Below are 23,337 nucleotides of genomic sequence, written 5' to 3'. Positions count from 1 at the left end.
TAAATCTAGATACGTAGTCTTCTATATACTCTCCTAGCTTTTGTTTAATTCGGCCAGATCACTTAGAGTCAGTCCATTGAATTTGGTGGTAAATTAGTATACCACCAAAAAGTCGTCTTAGTTAGAGACATGGAAAACATTTTTAAGTTTCAAGAAGTCATTATCAGCTGCGTCCCTACACTGACAATTGAACCTAGCTAAATGTTCCTTAGCAAAAAATCTGTCATTGTCTGAGAACAAGGTAAAGTCAGGAATTTATAAAGTTCTAGGAAATGGATTGGCTCTATCAATCCACTCAAGGTAAGGTTTTTAAGCTATTTGCCTCTGATTTCTCCTAGAATTATCTCCTACTAATCTTTGGACTAGTGCCTCAACTTGTACCGCCAATGAATCCTGATGCCTTCCTGGGTATCCCATATTCCCATTCCCCACACCTCCTGCTTGATCATACATAGGATTAGAGTTGAGAGTGAAATATTTTGATAACCTCCCATAAGGATCTCCTGGCGTTGCTAAATTAGGATTGACTGCTACTTGTACAATTTGCGGTGGGAATGTACGTCCATTTGTGGGCATCCCCTGCTGATAAGCACCAGTTATTTGGGAAAATGGAGCTTAGGGCCGACCATACCTCAAAATATTCCCATAATGAAGCATACCAACCATAGTTGGTTGGTTGGTTGGTTAGGCATATAAGCATAGGGTGAAGAAGGAATCCCAACCATATTTGGTTGGTTAAGAGGCACATGTGCATGCAATGAGCTATTGTTGTTTGCAACAAAAGTACCTTGCCTCTGTCCTCCTTGTGATGGTCCAGATTGGTGTGTGTTGTCACCAATTTGTCCACCACCCATGAAAATCAAAGGTTGATGATGTCCTCACGCCTGGTGCCAACCTGGCTCCACGCCCGCTGCCATTCCATCACTTCTCCTAAGGTTTCCACGATTACCCTCTCCAAGGCTCAAGGGTATTGCCCTTGTTGGGTGCTCATGGGAGGAAGTATGTGGATCATTTGAGGTTAGTGGATCTCTAGTTTCAGGATGGGAGATATGTACCCTTGAAGGGTAGCCTATTGGAGGAGTTCCTGGCCCTATGCCACAACTTCCCCTTACTCTATTTAGCAGGACCTCTTCTTAGACCTTAATCAATTTCTCGTTTAACTGATAGTGTTTTTCTACTAGTTGTTCTAAGCGAGTTACTACTTCAGTAGCGAGAGACTTAGACATTGCCGTGAAGGTTACTCTCATAGTATCATTGATATCCACGAGTATTCGATCAATTTGCCTATAGTTAATTTCTCTATTCTCCTCACTTATCCTTTTGAGGATTTTTGTGAAGACTCTGGTAGCCTCATGGGCTAGAGTTCTGTAGTTAGAATCAAATTGTTTTGTTTGACTCTCTCTGGCTTCCAACATTAAATGCTTTATTATCTCTGTGAACTTTTCATACATTTGATGTATAAGTCCATGACCAGTACTACTTGGAGATGAGCTTTCCTTTTGTGGAGTCTCTCCACTTGACTCTTCATGATCATGGTGAATTTGTTCACCATTGTTACTTTGTACCCTAGTCTCTGAAGGGATTGAAAAACTAGTTTCCATGATTTGAAAACTTGTATCACCCTGAGCAATTTCTTTATTTTTTCTAGAACGTGTCTCCAACATTTTTAATGAAAATGACAATAACTGTTTTATATAGTTGAATTGTAAAAAGTATGACGAAGAAATTTCACAATTTGATTATGAATCTTCTCCTCCCACCATGGTCGCCAATAAACTTGTTGGTGCAAAATCAGTCTGTTGACCTTGCAAACAAGTCAATGCACATCCAATAGTTTGATACTGAATGCCACGGGAGGCTTAGTCCCCAGGGTTTATCGGTTTTAATTAGATAAAACCTTGCTAACGTACGTTGTTGCAATTTAATTAATGATTAAACTACAACGCCTAGTAAATCAGGCGAAATGCAATAAATAGAGCAAACAGTAATTAATTTTTTAATTAAAGCAAAACATTCCCATACATACCACAACCTTTAAGAAAGATTTTACAACACATAAGAGGATAAGTCAAGTTGAACAACTAAAGGGAAAGCGCGAAGGCTGTTACCTCCATGGTTTCTTGTTTCAATCGAAGAACTACAGAACTTGGCACCAAAACATGTTCTAAGTCTAAGAGATTAAACTATAACCCCATAAGGGGGTTGGCTAGACTAAGGCTAGGCTACACTTAAAAAAAAGAGTAAATTTAAGTTGTGTGATGTTTGATTGTTGTCTTATGTTCGATGATCGTTCTTTTATTTATAAGCAAATATGTTATGTAACTTCCACTTTCTTGGAGGAAAAACATTTGAATTATCTTTGATTCAAATTTCAACCATCTTCTAGTGCTAAATAATCGTAGCCTTGCACGTTCTCCCTTATGTGGATCGATCTCATGATTACTATTTAACCACCCGTACTTTTGCTGTTCTTGACTTTCATCTCTTGATTAGATCTTGATGACATTCTTCTATTGACTTTGACTTATTTTGACTTCGTCCAATGGGTTTTATGCTCTAGTTGGACTTTCATATTGAGAAAAAATTAAACCTTTTAAGGTCTAATACAATGTATCATAATAAATGCTATCATACATCTAAAAATGGTGGTAACACATACACTTTAAAAAAAAAATTATTCCCACAAAACTCACAGTTCAAAGAATTGTCCGTAATTGAAATGTTTTGTCATCACGTCACACAAATGTTGACAACTATCACATTAGCTACAACTGTAATTTAAACGCAACATAGAAGATCTACAAGGACTTTGTACTGGATCAAAAAACCCCAATGAGAACTTCACAAACTAAATATTGGTCGTAAAGAAGTAGCAAAACTCATCCCTGATAGCCGATTTCTGAACTCAAAATTGTCTTCTAACTCATATATTTCTCATCCTTCTACACTTAAACCAAGAACGGGAAGAAAACCAGTGGCACGTTTTAAACCAACTGGCCTGCCAGCCAAACCAATAGCGTGGTCCACGGTAAAGCCATGTTTAGGCCTTTAACTAGAACATTACTTTATCTTCCTTGTAAGGTCAGTTGTTCGGTACTTGGCATCATCTTTAATGAAGCTCCACCAAAGATGAGTGAGGGGAATGGTGGTGGCATGCCAAAGAGCATGTGCATCAACAAGTCCTTCATATGGTGGGAAATCATAAACTTCCAAAAGCATCGCAAATCCACCTGCTACGACCACAAACCACAACTTCCACCGGGAAGGATGGTGAGTGACCCCTGCCCAGATTGCCCAGGTGAGGAGCTGAACAACAGCCATGACTACACAGACTTGCATGTTCCATCCTGTTTCAAATTACAGCACGAGTTAGGCCAGAAAAGGAGGGTTGAGGTCGAGGGAGGGGGAACGAATAAAAAAAGAAAGAACAGTATATTATACTATAATATAGAACGTAGAAAATAAATCCTGTCATGAACACAGTTCAAGTGTGATCAGCAGCAAATGTCTAAAGTACCAAATCAGTTTTTTATTTTTATATTGTTCTTTAATAATAGAAATTGACCATGTGTTGCATTTCAAATGAAGTATGGTTTTTGTGATTCCATATTCGGGTTAAACTTAGTTTACAAAATAATCATCTTATTCTGGGCTCGCCTGTACAATTATTCCTTCTTAAACTTACCCTTTTGCGAACATATTGCACTAGAAGTCTATGTTGAGTAGCTACTAGAAATTGACCATGTGCTGCGTTTCAAATGAAGTATGTTTCTTGTGGTTCCATATTCGGGTTCACTTAGTTTTCAAAATAATCATCTTATTCTTGGCTCACCTGGAAGGTTATTCCTTCTTAAACTTGCCTTTTTTTGAACATGTCGCACTAGAAGTCTATTTTGAGTAGCTACTAGCTACTCTCTCCTATAGGAACCTTACAAGGCAATTATACCTATCCGTACCTTTTATTTGTGTTGCATTTTCTCCACTTCAAAAGGTCACTACGTGTGTTTCCTGCTTCTTAAACATGTATTAGCCAAGATCAATCATACGAGCAAAATAAAAGACGGTTTCTACCCCTTCATACTTTCTTCCATAGCCAAAACCTATGTTATCTGGACTCGCCTTTGAGTGTTGGTATGGGTACGAATCCGAGTGTCTGGTAAGGCACTTCGAAAAAATCAGGATATGGGGACTCTGTCCGAGATTTGGACACAAATATGGGTATGCAAAACTAATATTTTCTATAATAAATAAATTAATACTTTAAATTAATATTTGTTTATTATAATATACCAATAAAATTAAGGTAGTTATTCAAAAGAACAACCACCAAAAGCAGTGTGTTTACAAGAAAAGTAAAACAGAAGAAGGAAAGGAGTAAATAAGACAAAATAAAAAAACAAAATTCATGCGGCCCATAAAGGACAAATAGAAAAAAGAAAAGGAGAAGATCGAAGAGACAGAAGAAGAGAAGACAGAAAAGCGAAGAAAAACTGAGCGAGTTCGAAGCTCCACCCGGCGGCCGAGGTAAGTTCTCTTCTCTTCTCCTCTTCGTGTTCGAACTCTAGGATTTGTCGTATCTGAGTGCAATTTGGAGGATCCGACTCGTAATTCCTACCGGAGTCAGTGTCGTGTCATGTCGACCTGGGTATGTGGCAAAAATTGTCGAGTCAGGGTAACATAGTCCAAAACTCCCATGAACACTTTCAAAACCAATGTGGACCTACTCCGCATGACCATTTAAATCTCCGCGAAGAATCAACATGAAAACCTATACCATTTCATCTAAATCCTCCTAAAGGTTCACATTTAAGAGCCTCTTCTACACTAACCGAGGAGCATAAGCACTAGCAATATGCACAATCTCTATATTCCATACGATCTTAAGTCTGATGCTCTTATCGCACTTCTTGTAAACCTTAACTGCATCTTTTTTGATCTACTTCCTCCAACATTTCCTTATTTTTCCAGGTGTTTCAGTTTTAGTTGCAACCTTTTTTTTTTTTTGACAGCATAGTTGAATTGCAACCTTACCTATTTTGAATATCCTCTCTCTATTTTTCTCCTCTATCACATGGATCCCTTTTTTGTTTTTTATCTCTTTCCTCACCTTAATAAATGTGTCTTTCCCATGTTGCAACTAAAACAGAGTAGAGGAAGTATGTAACTACGTATTTAAAAGACACTAAAAAAACTCATAGAAGCAAATCTACCAGAAGCTCACATAATAATGACTTTCGCTTTTCACAATATTTTTAGTGAAAAATTATGGTAAAAGGTATTGAACATTGACTATGAATAATCTTATGCAATTCCCGCTATTGGAAGGAGAGATTACAAGTTAAGATAACAACCAAGCAATCATTACAAACACTTTCATCTCTCCAAGTTAAGATAACAACCAAGCAATCATTACAAACACTTTCCTTTCTTGAGAGTGTTCGGCTTTAGCTAATGTTCCAACTTCGAGACTTCCAACACGAAATTCTCTATACTCGGTTACCACTTGAGAGTTAAACCAACTAATTCCTGCAAAGTTCACAAGCCACTCTCCTCTAGACTCTAGAGTATGCACTTGCCCTAACTTCATAGCATAGCGCTTCATATCATTCAAAAATCAAGGCTTCTTTGTGTTAGCAAGAAACAGAAACCCAGTGCAATAGAGACCTCTCATGCTAAACTTCCAAACCTCTATAACATGACCGTATTATATAAGGTTCACGCCAAATTTTGGGGTCATATTATCCTTCAAACCGAGCAGATTTAATCCTTTTTGCAGCAGCCTCCAACACATGATGAAATATGAACTCTTGCACCAACATTAACAAGCAAAGCTAAAAAATTTTAAATGAAGGAATTACTAGCTATAGGCATCTAGCAATAGCAACTTTGGCAAGAGTTTCGTTCATTGCAAAGCCTACTCAAGCTCGACACATCGGCACAAAAAGTACTTCCTTCGTTTTTCTTTAATTGTAACATTGAGCATAACACAAGTATTTGAGAGAGAGAGAGGAAAACAAAGGGACCATGTGCTAGGAGAGAGTAGAGGCAATATATTGACAAGAATGTCAATGTTAAAGGACTTCCTTACATGTATAAAGTTGCAGCTAAGAAAAATACATAGGAAGTATTAAAATTCAGCAAAAACTTGATTCCTTAATTTATTCAAATAAGTTCGATTCATTTCAATTTTCAAGCTACTCCAGAATTGGTATACCTTGACAGCAAGAAAAGGAAGATATAAGATTTTTGTAACTTTTACGAAATATTTTGAATGCACAATAACATATTACTATTCTGGCCTTTTCTGGGGGTGTTAACGGAAGTGCACCACTCGGCTTATCTAAAGACTACAATGATTTAAGCACCTTGGAACTAAATTTATGTTATAAGTTGGAACTATCTTCATTTATGAGCACAATACTAAGCAAAAATTCTAATTACTAAGTGTAGGACCTGATGTAGTGATCACAAGTCACAACACTCACTAGGATCAACTCCAAGACAATCAACCAAATAATACAACAATAATACACCTCATATATTTCAACAACCAAACCACACACAAAATCAGAAAATATAATTCACAAGAGCAACAATAAATCACAAAAACACAAGCGATTAATACGTGGAAAACCCCTTTGATGTGAAAGATAAAAACCACGGGACTTGTGAAGAAGTCATCCTTTATTTCTCTCTTAATATGGAAAAGAAACTCAAACCAGTTTCACAACCCACCAACAAGAATATACATAAAAGATACCGGAGTTCAGCTTGTGATATTGGTAATGTCAAGCTGAGATAAACGGTTCTTGCTCATATGTTTAATGAAGAGATTAGAAGAAAGGAGATGGGAGTTAAAAAATCATAAGATCTTGTTATAGAATAGAGGAAGAGGCAAAAGTAAGGGTCCTAAAGGTCGTAGTAACTCAAAGGGGAGGTCCAAGTCTAGATATGGGAAAGAGAATAGACATATCCCCGTCAGAAGCAAGATTCACAAAAGGAGGGAGATGACAAAAATACTGCAACTTCCAAAAGTGATGATGATATCACTTTGATTTGTGCAACTAGTGAGTGGCATCATGAAGATACAGAAGGAGCTTCTACCATTGTGTCCTTGAAAAGGAGTATTTCTTGAACAACCAAGCTAGTGATATTGGTAATGTCAAGATGGGAAACCGGAGCTCAGCTAGCACTATTGGTTGGGTTGGGTGATATTCATATGAAGACAAGCGTTTGATGTACACTTACATTGAAAAATGTGAGCCATACTCCTGATCTATGCCTTTATATGTTATCAGATGTTGATCAAGAAAGCGTCAGACATACCTTTGAAGATGGTAAGTAGAAATTGTTACACAGTTTGAAGATAGTTCCTCAAGGAGAATTGTGTTGTTCTTTGTATAAAACATACTTGTATGTATGTTATGGTGAACTGAATGCAGCTGAAGAAAAGAACTCTTCTAATTTATGGCATCAAAGATTGGGACACATGAGTGGCAAGGAGATAAAAGTAAATCATTCATTGTTGTTGATAAAATTAGTTTTCTAAGAAGTGTACTAAGAAGCAAGACAATTTAGAGTTTGTACACTCTGATATTTGTGGTCCCATTGAAGTGAATTATCTTGGTGGACATAGATACTTTATCACTTTCATTGATGATGCTATTTCAAGACCTTAGGTGTATATTTTGAGCAGGCAAATATTCGAAATATTCATAAAATTTCATGCCATGGTAAAAAGAAGACGGAAAGAACGCTGAAGTACCTTTAATCTGACTATGGTGGTGACTATACTTTAAATGAATTCAAAGATTATAGCTCACAACATTGCATTAGGCATGAGAGGACAAAGCATGGCACACCACAACACAATATAGTTAGAACTGTGTGGAGAAGACGAGATGCATGCTTAGAATGTCTAATCTTCTTAAGACATTATGGCGTGAAGCACACAAGCAGTGCAATTTATTGTGTATTTCATAAACCAAGCTCCGCCAATTCTTCTAGGTCTTGACATTCCGGAGAGAGCATGGAAGGGACGTGATCCTACCTATTCAGATCTTAGAGTCTTAGAATGCAAGACATTTATGCATGTGCCAAAAGAACATAAATCAAAGCTTGATTTCAAGACTAATCCTTGTGTATTTGTAAGTATGGCGATAAAGAACATAACTATAAACCCTAAGAAGGCAGTGAGAAGTGGAGATGTAGTATTCTTTGAGCAAGAGAAGGGTAACCTTCCTAGTACAAAGTACACTTCTAAGTTCTGCCTCATATTTTTCCTTTGATACTACATATTTATTTACCTATCATTTCTATTGACTAATAAACAAATGAGAATGTTAAGATGACACCTGATGAGGCTAACTTGATGAGCATGATGATTATAACGATGACGATCTTGATGAGTCTTCATCAGATGAAGAAGGAAATCATGAACAAGAGCATCATGAAGATGAAAATCATGGTGAAGAGGTTCATGAGCTGTGGGAGCAACCTACCCCTCAAGTTGAGGATATACATGTTCAAAGGCTAACCCAAGAGCCACAAACATTCAACAAAGAATCCAAGCTCAAAGTTCAATCTTATTATGGATGAAGGAAAGCTGCAAAACTATCCACAAGTATTGCCTCTTGATGAGAAAAATGTGTGGCTCAATGCTATGAAAGAGATGGGTTCCTTCAAAAAGACTGAACTTATGAGCTTGTCAAGGGCAAGAAAGTCTTGGATAATAGATGGGTTTTCAAAAACAAGAAAGACGGTGAAAGATTGTGATTGGTAATAAAGGGATGCAATCAGGAAAAAAAAAATGGCATTGATTTTGATGAGATATTCTCTTTTGTTGTCAAGATGACTTGGGAATTTAATTTTTTTTTTCTTATGAAAAGCAATGGTTATAGATGAACTTGAGCCTACAAAAGTTCCCAAAGGTAACTTCATCATCCTTCTTTTATATGAAGATGATATGTTGATAGTTGGACAAGATGCAGATATGATTCAAAGTTTGAAAAGACTTGTCCAAATTATTTGACAATGCAAAGCAGATCTTAGGCATAAACATTTCTCGTGACACAAAAGCTGGAAAATTGTAGCTATCACAAAAAAGTATATTAAACTATCGCTTGAAAGGTTTAATATAAAGCATGCTAAGCCTATTTGTACATGAGTAGTAACTCACTTCAAGCTTAGCAATAAAGCATGTCTTACAATAGAGAAAGAGAAAGAAAAGAAAGTATGTCATTTATTCCTTACTCATACATTGTAGGTTCTTTAATGTAAGCTATGGTGTGTATGAGACCGTATATTGTTCATGGTATCACTTCCGTGAGCAAATACTTATCACATATCCAATCCGGGTAAGATTCACTGGAAAGCACTGAAGTGGATCTTCCTACACTTGTGGGCCATCTCCAAATTGAGTTTGTGTTATGGATGTAACAAATCTATACTTAAAAGCTATACTGATGCAGACATGAGGGCTGATCTTAGCAGAAAATCTACCTCAAGTTATGCGTTTACATTTTCGAAGGGAGCCATTTTATGGCAATCCAAGCTACAAAAATGTGCAGCATTAGCGACAACTGAGGCAGAGTAAACTACAACCGTAGAAGCAAGTAAAGAGATGTTAATATGTTATGGCTTGAAAGGTTCCTCGGGTCTGAAGCAAAGTTAGTTTGTAGCATTATGAGATAGTTAACTCGTTCTGAATGAACAAGAATGCAACATATCACGCTCGCACCAAAGTAGGTTGATATTAGATATCATTTGTTACGAGATGTGATTGAGGAGAAGCAATTGAAGCTGAATAAGGTCCACACTCATAAGAATGGTATAGATATGTTGTCCAAAAGAGAACCTGGAAGCAAGCTTGTGATTTGTAGTAGGGTTGCGGGTTTGAAGTTTCAGTGATCATTATATGATCGTATATTTCACATGATGGACCTGAGGGGGAGATTATTGTGGATCCGGGTCCAGCCCACTTGTTGCACAAGTAATTCTTTTATCTTGTGTTTCAACTAGAAGTCCAAAAATTCACTTATTGGTTTTTAGCCCAAATGTTACGGTTATATTGTAGCTTCTCTTGTAAGCTTTAAGGGTGTATTTTTGCTATACAAGGAAAAGGAGTTACAGCAGATGTGGTGACACATTCAAAACAAAACAAAAGAAAATGTGAAGAAAGAGTTGAGAGTTGCTCGTAAATAAGTCGTTCGAGAAGTTCTCAACGTCATATTTTGATTTTTCACGTCAAATTTAAGCTTTCGTACGTTGGAATTGCGGCTGGGAACAACTCCCAAGTTTTGGTGATATCTTTCACTTTTGTTCCTCAAATTATTATTCTTATATTTAAGGTCTTGCTGATGTGTGGTGAACCTTTGCAAAACTGATTTGGGTTTCTTTTACCCTCAATTTATAATAATGAGAGAGAAGTAAAGGGTGGACTCTATAATTCCTGTGGTTTTTATCCTTCATCTCGAAGGGGTTCTCCATATATATTAATCGCAAGTGTTGTTTGTGATTTATTCTTGCTCTTGTGAATTCTATTTCCTGATTTTGTGTGGTGTGGTTGGTAAAATATTTATGGTTAGATGTGGTTGTATGTTTGATTGATTGTCTTGAGTAGTTGAGTTGATCCTGGTGGGTGTTGTCAGTTGTGATCACCGCCTTGGGTCCTACACTAAGTTATAAAGTGAGGATTCACCTAGGCATTCATATAGTCTACTTGCTATATCAGGCATTCAGGCTTTAACTCAGAACTTTTCTGAACATCCATCAACAATGTATTGCATGCATTTTTTGAGCTGGACCACGTTTAACTTATAAAAAGAATAGAATTTTGAGTTTACTGTCTTACCATAATCCATTTTATAGTTGTTCAGGTACAATATGTGGGTAGTTATGAAAGCCAGAAGCGGAGCAGCCACCATGACTCTGGCAGCCTCATCTCTAACATGGAAACTCCTCATTATCGAAACAATAAGAGAATACCCAAGTACAGCCACTGCAGATGAGTAATCGAGCTTCTCCGTTAGGTCAATGTCTCTGCAATTTAGGAAGATTATTGATTAACTTGCTATTTTTGATAATAATAATTAAAAAAAACTTCACTTTCAGTGCCCATAAAAGAGAATGCATAAAAAAAACAATTGCTATAGTAATGCATCGGCTACAGCACTTTCAGGGTTCTTCAATGGTCACACAATGTACCTTCAAAAGAACTGTAACCTAGAAAGACTGATTAATATAGAATGTACCACCAGGCTCCAGCACATCTTCACGAGGACTTGGACAACAACCAAACAATTAAGGCTTTATGCCTTTTCCAAATCTTCCCAGTACATCCAGAGTAAGAATATTTATAGTACCGGAATAGGAACATAATGAAAATTTAAAGTTCCAAGTCAACATAATAGAAAGAAGACACAAGCCAAACCCTAAACACTTGAAGCATAACACTTGAAAGTGCCAGAAAGGCTCTCAAACCAATAGCTTCTCCACCTTCCTGCCATGAGTTATCACAAACTTCTCTTCCTACATGCACGTAATGTCCCTTACCTAACCAGCAGTACCAACATTCTTCTCAGCGACTCCTTCATTTCTTTACACCATACAGGCATATATACTGCAGTCATCGCACGATTCAAAGGAAAACAAGCAAGTATACTTGTAGTTTGAAGAAAATTTTAGTTGGTAGTATGACATGTGGAGTTGTTAAAAGTGGTGTAGATGTGTCAAGAATGTCCCAATATTGAAATTGGGTGTGGATTTCCATGTTGCATGAAAGTATAAATGGCAATTGCCCTAAGGGCTAAGAGTAATAAGTAGATTTTGACAAGAGCATAAAATTAGTATTCTTTTAGGGAGAGAAAAAGTTTCTTTTTTTTTATAATCAAAATCACCCCTAACGGGGGCCATACTTCTCTAAACGAACCTTTTCTATAAGATTACAATAAATGAACTCCCAGTTCCTACTTATATACTCAAAGCCTCCAATCACCAATAATCACCTTAATTACCTTAATCCAATTAACTATTTAACTCTCTCCTACCACTTATCCTAACAACCCTCTCAAGCCCCCCCTCCACTTCCCCAAGACTCCAGGATCCAACCCAACTCCCTTCCCTTCCAACCTTCCCTGTCTTCCTATGGCTTCCCTTCCAACCTTCCCTTCCAACCTTCCCTGTCTTCCTATGGCTTCCCCTACGACCTTCCCGTCTTCCTAGGGCTTCCCCTCTTACCTTCCCTGTCTTCCTATGGCCTCCCTTTCCCTGCAAAGCCACCACATTCTATTTGGAACCTATGCTCTGTATTCAGTTGAAAACTAGACAAGAGTACCCTAAACCTTCTTGTGTATCGATATCTTGAAGTTTACCTTCGAGTACTTGTAATCCCAAATACTTGCTTTCTTGAATCTTGTATCCCCTTTTACATTCATGCCCAAATCGAAGTCCTATCAATTTGTTTATGCAGTTCTGTTTCTGATTCCCACTGACATAAGGCCCATGAACTTGTATGGATTCATTACCCGAATCGCATGAAAAGTTTCTCTTTTGCACCTGGCTAAACCATTAAGTACACTAATCTAAGAATTTTTTTATAGATATATATGGTATCAAATATTGATCCAATGAGAGATGAGCACTGCAAATTCAATATATCAACTGAAAAATCAGCAACTTTAAACATCTAATTGCTTCTCCAAACCCAATATATAGAAAAAAACAACTATGTTGAAACAAAAAAAGAGAGGGGAGAAGTGGAGGGTGGTGGTGCTGGAAAGGGAGGTCGGAGAGGAAGAGAGGGTGGGCGGGGGCTTAGGATCAGAAATGGGACTGGGGAGGGAAGGGGGTCTACGTGGGACTGTGTTAAGTTGAGTAGTCGGGGAATAATTAGGCTAGATGAAGGGTTAATTAGGGTGATCGTTGGTGATGGGTGGCTTTAAGTATACAATTAGGTTTTCGGGGTAGTTTCTCATTATTATTTCAAGTTTAAGGTGGTTTTTACAATAAAGCTTCTACAAAGGTTGGTTTATAATAAAATCTCTGGAGTAAAATCCTAAAATAAGTTAGAATATGATCTAGATCTTTATCAAAGGAGAAAGAAGAGAGGCACATATTCAACCATATGACCGTGAATGCGCTCAAGAACAGAAGAGGAAACAGGTAAATGCAATTCTACATACACCTGAAAGTACTTGCTACAGTTGACAAGTTATGGCAGGAGAAGAATATTAGGCTGATAAAGTTCGAGTAGAGACTCATTTATTCATACCTCTATAAATCATAACACACCTTCAAGGAGATTGTTGGATATCATTGCAGGCACAAGCATGTACGAGAGAGAGAAAGAGAGACAGAGATGAGGTTCTTTTATCTGTTTAACTCAAGCTAGAGTTTCCTTCTAAAAACTAGTAACAAAGTGCTGCCCCTGGCCTGGAAGATTTATGTGCTATGCAGGAGAGAAAGGTACTACTGCACCTCTGTTTGTAAATGTCGATACTTTCTTCAAGGATACATTAACTTGATAGGAACTCACCATTGACCCTTAACTGAATGTTCTTGACAAAAATTGTCCTGGATTATTAGTACAAAACAAAACGTGCAGGTGATGATTCGTTAACAAATTGTGATTTTTAACACATGTAAAGTTGTGCTTTCACGAGTGTTGCATATTAAATGAAGAGGCAGAGTCAAAAGAACTGCACATAGTAGCACCAAGCAGTTTGGTAAGTTGGTAACTATTCTGAGTCTAGCTTCCCTGCCTCTAATGACCCAGCAGAACTGCTATAATGAAGCATTCTAACTCTAAGCCCTTACTTTGACCTGCAGTCTTTCCATAAATCCAGTCGAAACTTGTCTACAGAAATACAAGCAAAGAAGAGTTGACAGTCAACATCCTGTACAGCACAAATCTAGATTCTAGATCTACTGGAATACATCTCACAAATTCAGATCTAACTGGATACATATCATCCCAAATTGAATCTTTCGAGAGCCATCAATCTCAAGCTTCTTATAGCAAACAGCCAAATAACAACAGCCTCCCCCCCCCCCTTAAAGAAGTTAAGCTGTCTTTTCACCCAGACAACTCAGCAGAATTTTGAGTGTTTGCCCGCTACAATAAAATGAAAATCTTTTAAATAGAAAGCATGGATCATAAATTGCATTCAATGGTAAAACATATAAAAAGAAGGCGTCGAAGGAAAAAATTGGTGTCGAGGTTCCACCATTAATTGGTTAGCAATTAACACCAACACAAGAGCAAATCATGTCTACCAATGATTTAGTAGAAAATGGATGCAAGAGAAAGAAAAGTAAATAGTTAAGTTACCCATGTTTGGTTTTGATTATAATAATGGAATTCGTAGGAATAAAAAAGAAGTGACAGGAAAAACACCTTTTCAAGAGAAGGTTAATAACCTAAGATCCCTTCACTTTTTTTTTTCCCAATCCTCTATAAGTAAAGTAACCAAACAAAAGACTCCATGCCATCCCCCACAATCAAACACCACACAAATAAGTGCTAGTTCTCTCCTGTTTTTTCTTGTTCCTGCTCTTCCCATTACTTTTCCTTTTTTTTCTTTTCCAATCTTTTCTTTAAACTTAAAAAACTCTCTCTATGACCATAAACCAGAACACGACAAGTCATTTGACCAATCCACTTCATTCCACTCTTGTAAGAAGATAAGTGATACACCAAATCCCTCCTTCCAATGTTGATCACTTCCATTATTACCATATTTCCTTAAATGCAAAACAATGTTTTCCCCATCTTCGTTCCTACTCTTATAATACCATGTACAAGCCTTCCTAACCTTTATTCTCAAATGTCAATCCAATTACAGTTCGATTCTAGTTGTTTAACGCACTTATCATATGTTAAGAGCATTTTAATTATCTAATGAACTTTTCTTCAGCCTTAATTGATCTTATCATCAACAAAGTAAATGATAATACATATGTCTTGCCCACACAGCTTACTACAATCAACAGCAGTATGCATGCTCTTTTACATATTTTCCCTCATGAGCAATAAAACATTCTATAAAAAGGAGCCCAGGGGGATGTCATACATTTACAAGAAAGGACTTTGATAGAATTCCATTCGAAGGCCCCTCCCAAAACTCCCTAAGGCCGTTCCCATAATACTCCAATAGAACAAAAATATAATGTGAATAATGAGGGAGAAATTCACAGGAGATTAGGAGATTTTCTGAGAAAGATAAAGTTTCTTAAGTAGTAGCTTTACATAGCGAATTTTGTGGCACTTCCTCTTTCTTTCCATTCTCCAAACTCTTAACAAAACAATTTAGGGTTGCAACTATATAAATATCAGAATTCAACGAGGGAGGGGGCAATGACGTGGGGTTATGGGAAGGAGGGAATTAAATAAAATTTAAAGGGAAGGAAAGGTGGTGTCATTTTGATGCCTAAAATGCCCCTGGAGAATGCTTGTCAATTGAGTAAAGACACAAGTTTCTATATGGCTAAGGTAGTATCCATGTCACTAATACAATCGCATCATGTCACTAATACAATCGCATCATGTCACTAATACAATCGCATCATGTAAAATAATTAATAATTGAAACTTCCACCATATAGAAATTTCAAAAACGCAAAGACACCATGCAGAGCTTTTCAAAGTTAGTATCCTTCCCCCAAACCATGAAAACTTCACCATGAAGGAAAATAGTAGTCATTTAGTCCTCAAGAGCAAATCCAACAATGAACAAACTAACGATATATTCTACAGTATTTCCCAATGTTTTGAAAGTCGAGAAAATGATAAGTCTAAAGTGCATTTGATTTTCATTGAAGAAACTACTTAGGCAGTGTGACTTCAATAAAAGAAGTCGCTTCAAATGGACTTGGCAAACAGACTTTCAAAGGGATATACCTGAATACAACCTATCTTAGATGGTTCAGTTGGGAATAAGTGAGTAGGTTTGTGAAGTGACTCCATTTGTACTACAAGAAAAGGCCCTCGAGTTTTGAGCTTCTACTAATAAAGAGGATGCATATCAAAACAATCATCAAAATAATATATAGGGTCAATGTGATGCATGACTTGCATACATTTAACTTCGTTGAGCTATTTGCAATAAAATGGCATGGAGTTCATTCCAATACCTAAGGGTATCAAACTCCTTCCTAACCCTCCTAGAACCTTATTCTACCTCACTACCCAAAATTCTCACTCCTAACCCCTTGAAGATACAAACCTTGGTTGTGTGGAAGGATAAAGGGTGTGAAGTATTGCCGTATCCGTGAGGTATCGTGGCAGTTTTATCAGAACAGAAGTGAATATATTAATTCAATCATTTCAAACTGATAAAACAAAAAACAGCTCAAGAGCTAAATGAGTTTGAAGGCATTGCACAGTGAGATTATTCTCTGCGCTGAGCACATATTTTTCAAGAAAAAAAGAGAGAAAGAAAGAAAGAAAGAAAAAAGGAAGTAACCTGATCTTGGATACGACGAAGAACACAAGGCTTTTGTTTCACACTTATTATTGTCTATGGTGTCTATAAACCGATATTCAATGAATAAATTCAAGAAAAAAAGCCTAAATTAATTTACAAAAGAGCTTACCGACTGTGGAAAACAGCACTCCAGACCCAAGAATTAATGGAGAGCAATCCATAGATATGCCACAAAGTCGTGTATTCATAATAAGTCTTATTTTGCTTTTGTGGAAGCTTATATCGGAGCAGAAGGTAAAAGGACAACCAACCACGGAGATGCATTAAGAGGTTGAAAATAGATAGAGCCACAGAAACAGGTTCCTGCATATATAAACTGCATGCAGTAGGTAAGCCAGAAACATATGAGTGAATGCATGTTTCCAATCAATACTTTTGTTGGTGATGCTGATGTGATGATTGCACAATTGATAGAAGTAATAGTCACACATTAACAATATGACAAACCTGAAGTCCAAAAACACGTTTGAAAGGCCACTTTCCATGATATTTAACCGGGCCATGACCAAGTGATTGCCTTTTTTGTTCTCTATCGATCATGCAATAGTAGCGGCAATCGCCGAGGCAATCCGATTGTTTCCACTTCAAGTAAAGGGCTTCTTGCATGTACCACGGACTGTGGAGTGAATCACCATTCAAAGTAATATTGCAATGTGGAAAGCACTTCTCACCAATACATCCATTGCTTATGCAATTATTCACACAAGACCTGAAAATAAGCCCAAAAGGAAACTTGGATGAAGAAACTCTTCAATGTATATACAACATTATAAATAAACAAGGAAATTCCTTAGAAATCCTAAACAACAAGAAGAAAAAAAAAGATTCCCCTCAAAAAAAAAAAAAAAGAAGAAAAACAAAGATAATTACACAATGATCCCTGATTACAAGATAATGGTCACCTCTTCGGGTGGAAAAGCATACTTCCTTTGTTTTTAAACTGGATTTCTGATTACTCACACTTGTCTCACACACACACACACACACACACTCACAAACACCCACAAGTTAGAAGTAAACATATGTCTATTAGAGTCCATGTTAACAGAAAAAAAATATGGAGAAATAATATCAAAACTTTGCTCCACAGTTGGTCCTAAAAAGTAGCCTCATTGAAAATTTTGAACATCCTATAAGTCCATTGATTGTGTTCCATAAACATCAGAAAGTCCTGGATTGGACGTCTGAGGGTAAAGTACTGTTTTGGTGTGGGCTGCGAGAGCGGTACCGAATCGAGGCAAACTCTAAAAACCAAAAAGAGTAAAGCCTACTTAAGGGCTTGAAGGGTATTGGAAGAGTGTTGATGAACTAATTTGTGTCGTGGACATTGGGAAGTCTTTTCAACAGCAAGCAATCATCTTCTTCACACAAAGAGCAATGACCACAATCAAAATGAGAATTAATCCCTAGATGTCATGAACATTGTTCTTAAGCATAACACTTGCTTGAATTGAGTTCATGGCTCTATTTCAGCAGAGGAACCATCAGTACTCCTCTATATTAAAGTTACCAGAATTGCTAGAACAAGCAGCTGGATAATATGTTGCTCCCCTCTAACCTTTTACTCAAGTCTAGTACTAGAGTTGTCAAAAGGAGAAACCTGTCAGTGAAGATTCACATTCTGAGACACTACTACCTCAGTATCCTTATTTGAGGATAAAATATGAACCCTCTTGATACCATATTATTATAAAAATCAAATAACAGAATTCAGACTTCATCAATGACCATCGAGAGAGCCTTTTGATGGATCTTGAATCGCACTGTGGTCAGAGTCACAGAACTCATGTGCCATCACATCACATCACATCACATCTTCAAGTGTCTATTCATATGTCACCTGATACACAGCATGCACCATATATCCAACCTCACCGATAACCTCCCTTGCTTCCCGAAGGGTGGTAGCATGAGGATTCAGAAACCCTAGAAAACTTCTGCAAGATACCACCTCACTCAACCTCACAATCCCGAACTACTATCTCCCTAATACCATCCAATCTACCAACATTATCACCTTCACGATCTCCTGACCCACTTAAACAATAATCCCAATCACCCTCACCAACACTCAAAACCCACATCACATATAGTCAGAAAATTTAAACTAATCATCAAACAAACCACAAAACTGAAACAACAAAGACCTAAATCGATACAACCAATGCCTAAAATAAATAGGCCAGCAATTAGCACTCATAATCTAACAGTTTCAAAAATAAATCATTCTCTCACCTCCATCAAAAACATCATACAACTCAAATAAAATATATAAGCACACTTATTATCTTTATAATGCACTGAATTGAACTGAAACTACCCAGAAAAATTTAGATTAACAGACCAATTAAAGATATAATTAAGATCAAGGGTACCTGTAAAGTGGATCAGCATCACCAGCACTGCCGTAGGATACCCCAGCAAAGCACGAAAACACCATGAACAACACAATCAACCAACGATTCAGCATCTAAATAAGATGATTTAGATGGGACAATTTGCAGGAAAATGTCAGTGAAAGAATCGAAATTTACAGTAAACAATCAAAATGACAAAATCGTGTGTTTACCTTCTGAGGAATAGAATTCCTCGAACTATAAAGGGTTCTTTCGCTCTCCTTCTCCATCATGTAGTGTACTCAGCAAGAGAGCTCTCGTTGATCAATCAAGAATACAGAGGTTTTAGCGGTGAGTCTGGAATGACATTGAGGAACCGAAAGAACGATGATGTTGAGACTTGAGACTTGAGACTTGAGACTTGAGACTTGAGACAAAGTCTTCTCTCAAGACCCAAATACTAGACTACTTGTTTTTCTTAACTAGTTGTTGGCCCGTGCGCAATATCAAGATAGCAAAATTTAGAAATTAAAATTTATAGTATTATTATTTTGAACAAAGTATCTTAATTATTACTGGTTAATGTAATACTTCATATGTTCTTTAATAATTGCAATATGTAGCGATTCCACATACATAATTACATATATGCATATAACCCTTGTTAGTGCAAGCCTCCCAAGGTAGCGAAAATGGTGGTGAGTAACTAAATGCAAGTATTAGCATAATTGATTTAAGCAAAACTAAAGCATGTGAACTTGGTAGTTAAGAAGATAAAGTAATTAGATAGCATAGCATATATGCATATCACCCTTGTTAGTGCAAACTATTTTTGGGTTATAAAACACGTATAGGATTGCTCTAAAATATCCTTCAATCGTTGTTATGTTTGTTACAAGAACTCAATCATGCCTATTAGCAAAAGAGATTAGTTCATAATAGGCGATGATTAACTATAAGGGCCACGTTGTTAACATGTACCATTAGATTTTATAGCAAAACAATAAGCGAAAGAGTCTCTTGGATGGGTGATGTAGTAGCTTAATTTCTAGGCCTCGTAGCATCTTCGGTGGTAAGTGTGGTTCCTCAAGAGGACAAAATTTAATTAGCACTATTCTAATGGCGTAAAAATCTTGATAATGTAATCTCACATACCATATTTTCACATGTCTGAGTTGTCAATAACTTGTCATAATGGTTCGCGCATGTTCTTCGACTTAGAGAACAAAGCTTTGCTGATATGAATAATCATGAAAATAGGTGAGCGGGTTCACATCACCAACGCGAAAGTTGGCAGTTGGTCTAGCTATAAGAAACAAATCCCCAAGATGCTAGAAGCTCTCAAGTCTAATAATTCATCCGTTCTAAAATAAGTAACTCACTTCTCTAAAAAAAGTTCTCACATAAAGAGAGAAATGTTTCATTTATTTTATAACGGAGGAAGCAAGCAATATAATAATTATAAAAGATCTTATTGCTAGCATTTTCGCAACTGACCTTGTTGTAGCCCAAAAATCAAGGGCTATCAAGTTGACAAGTGGCCTCATCGGAGCCCTACACCTGGCAGGTGCTCATAAGGGTAAAAGTACAAAGGGCCAGAAAGCTGCAGGGCTAAAAGTATATCTCCTGAAGGAAAATGTACTAAAGTCCCTCTCTTGGCCCAAAAGTTGTACTTAGGCCCAGCAAAAGTAGTCTGCACCTTTGTATGAAAGTGAGAAGTACTGACCAATCAATTATTGCCACGTGTCACCATTTTATTGATTAGCCAATCAGATGCTCCCAAATTAGGGTGACATCAAGGTACATCAGTCATTTCAAACAGTATAAATAGTCCTTGATTTCAGGTGAAAGGTACGATTTTCAGAGCATAGTACTGTTATTCTACCATAAATTCTTCTCTCTCTCTCTACTTTCTCTCTCTAAAAGTTCCTTTACATCCCTGATATCTGACTTAAGCATCGGAGGGGGAAATACCACCCAAACCTCCAGGGTGGGTCCCTTTTTGCAGGTTGCTGGTCAGGAGTTAGCATCGGGATTCGAGCCAATCATTGTTGCACAAGTCTCCAGTTTTAGAACCTATCTTTGGGAGTTGTGATATTAATTACTAGTTTTACACTACGTAACATTTGGCGCCGTCTGTGGGGAGACGCAGCAATGACGGACTGTCATTCATCGAATGTCGCAAGGAACAGAAGTTTTAGAGTTCAGGTGAAGACACTGTGGATGACGAGAGGCCACCTCGTGGACGAGATCATGGCCATGCTGCCGTCCATCTGAGGGTAGGACTGTGACTCCAGTCATTCAGGAGAATCTTGACCGTCCAGTGACAGCTGGTCATTTGGAGAATGTGTTGAATGACTTCCAGGCAAGAATGACCGCTGTTATGGAAGAGCAGATTAAGAACAATATGTTATTCTTTCAGCTGAGTCCAGAAGGAGAGGCAGTAGCGCGCTCAAAGGGAGATCCCAAGAGGGTCGTCCAGGACCTAGTCGGCCACCTCGGCCAGAATTGACAGGCCGCTTTCCAAAGGGAAAGGGCCAGCTGTTAGTGATCTAGGAGGAAGATGGACTGGAGGTGGTAGTCCGTCCAGCGACAATATCCCTCCTACTGGCACAGATGGAGACTGATGCCAGGGATATTTGGAAGCCAAGAGGGCAGCAGCTCAGCAGCGTTCAGCCTCTGGTCCACTCCTATATGAAGGATCCGTCCTTAAGACTCCGTCCAGAACAGTGGCACGAAGCCGTGGACCTCAGCTTTTCAGCCAAGGCAGGAAAGACAGTTTTGCAGCCTAATGGTGTACAGGCGTCAAGCCTTAGCTAACACCTCATCTAATCCGGTACTAAAGAGTACCGTCAGGAGCACATACCCATTGAGGGTCAGGTTGCGGCACTCCAGATCAATTGGCCAACTCCTTTCTCGGTCAGGATATGGAGTCCCCTCCTTTCCCAAAGGTTAAGCTCCCGACCATTGAACCTTTCGACGGAACTACTGATCCGACGATCACCTATCAGCTTACAAGCATCAGATGTATGTCCAAGGGGTGGACGATGCTACTTGGTGTAAGAATTTCCCAGCTACTTTGAAGGGGGTAGCGCAAAAATGGTTTAACAACTTGCCGCCTAACTCAGTGAACAATTTTACTGAACTTAGCATTCTATTCACCAGTCACTTTGTGGCTAATCGTCAGGAACAAAAACAAGCATGCACTGGGTAAAGTCATCCAAGGTCCTAAGGAGGCTTGAGAGGTTATGTGAAGAGATTCAATCTAGAGGCATTGCAGATCCAAGATCTAAATGCGGGTGGCGTTTGACGCCTTCATCAGAGGTTTAAGACCAGGAAGTTTTAAGTTTGATTTGGTAAGAAGAAAATCACTACTTTGACGGAAGCTTTGAAGGAGGCTGAGCATTCATTCATGCCACGAGGTTTGTGCTGAGGCAAAAGCCAGAGTGAAGAAAGTGGAAGAGCTGTTCAGCCAAAGAAGAATCCGCCCAAGAAAGGCTGAGACTTGGGCAATGACTTCTTGACCACCTGTCCAAAAGAAGTAGGCGGTCGAGCCGGCGGCCTCAGTGAACCAATAGAGTTCAACAAAGATCAATATTCCATTTTGATGGAAATAAAGATCAGCATGAGCTAAAGGCGCCGGCGAAATGAAGACGCCTATCGTAACAGAGACAAAAGAAGTATTGTCACTTCCACAAAGATTGTGGGCATGAAACCAATGAATGCAAGCACTTTAAGAGAGCACTAGAAGAGTTGGCTCGAAAAGGGTAATGAACAATTACCTACCTTCGTCAGGAAGGAAGTTCCAGAAAAGAGATAACCGTCAAGGAAGAAAGATGGACGGAGATAGCACGATGATGATGTGTAATGGTCATCTCAGGAGGATTTGCGGCGGAGGTCCAACAAATCGGGCGCACAAAAACTATTTAAGGGAGCTCAGTCAGGTTATGCTCACTAACCAGGCCAAGTCTGATCCTTTCCAAAAAATAGTAGTCAGCGAGCTGGACCGAGGGAAGATAAGGACGCCACATTACGATCCGCTAGTTCTAGAAATGAAGATTGCCAACCTTAGGGTTAGGCGAATTCTGATTGATACTGGAAGCTCCACTGATATAATCAGTGCTGATTGTTTGTCTCGCTTGAAGTTTGATAAAAGCGATTTGATGCCGGTAAATCATCCTATAATCGGTTTTGGCGGAGGGGTCATCCATCCATGGGAACTGTCACACTGCCCGTCAGGGTTGGGGAAAAAGATGCTGCCAGGACGCTTTTTGTGAAATTTTTGGTAGTACGAGACTTGACCGCTTATAATGTCATTCTCGGACGACCTACCTTAAATCACATCAAGGCTGTCATTGTGACCCACTAATGTTAATGAAGTTTGAGTGTGATGGGGGAAAGATTGGATCTCTCTATGGAGATCAGCAAGCTGCTAGAGAATGCTACCTCACCACTCTTAAACCATCATCTGGAAAGAGAGGCAGAGCGTCCAAAGGTCGGAGGATGATCCGGCCGAG

General features: G+C 38.2%; 1 protein-coding gene across 2 annotated transcripts; it reads right to left on the bottom strand.

Moving 5' to 3' along the window:
• Nucleotides 1-2,611: 2,611 nt before the first annotated feature.
• LOC104892538 (uncharacterized) lies at nt 2,612-19,234 on the bottom strand. Of its 2 annotated transcripts, XR_007273107.2 has the most exons (7): nt 19,054-19,234; nt 18,860-18,954; nt 16,932-17,193; nt 16,594-16,787; nt 10,853-11,040; nt 3,957-4,641; nt 3,209-3,347 (listed from the first exon to the last, which is right to left on the bottom strand). XR_007273107.2 is itself a non-coding variant. In XM_010678504.4 (6 exons), exons 1-6 carry the CDS (start codon nt 19,111-19,113, stop codon nt 3,061-3,063), a joined length of 1,086 nt encoding a protein of 361 aa, XP_010676806.2. In that variant the 5' UTR covers nt 19,114-19,234; the 3' UTR covers nt 2,612-3,060. The 2 variants fall into 2 exon arrangements, 1 of the variants encoding a protein (XP_010676806.2); XM_010678504.4 differs by lacking the exon at nt 3,957-4,641 and having other exon boundaries at nt 2,612-3,347.
• Nucleotides 19,235-23,337: the final 4,103 nt, after the last annotated feature.

Source organism: Beta vulgaris, chromosome 1 (assembly GCF_026745355.1).
Source record: "Beta vulgaris subsp. vulgaris cultivar EL10 chromosome 1, EL10.2, whole genome shotgun sequence".
NCBI lineage: Eukaryota > Viridiplantae > Streptophyta > Magnoliopsida > Caryophyllales > Amaranthaceae > Beta > Beta vulgaris.
Note: the sequence above shows the minus strand (reverse complement) of the source record. Positions and strands in the feature narration are given on the sequence as shown.

Coding starts and splice junctions, on each gene's coding strand:
- LOC104892538 (XM_010678504.4), bottom strand. CDS start 19,113: ATGATGGAGAAGGAGAGCGAAAGAACCCTTTATAGTTCGAGGAATTCT. Junction 17,194..18,859: donor GATGCTGATCCACTTTACAG/GTACCCTTGATC, acceptor GCTTATTTTCAG/GTCTTGTGTGAATAATTGCA. Junction 16,788..16,931: donor AACGTGTTTTTGGACTTCAG/GTTTGTCATATT, acceptor TTATATATGCAG/GAACCTGTTTCTGTGGCTCT.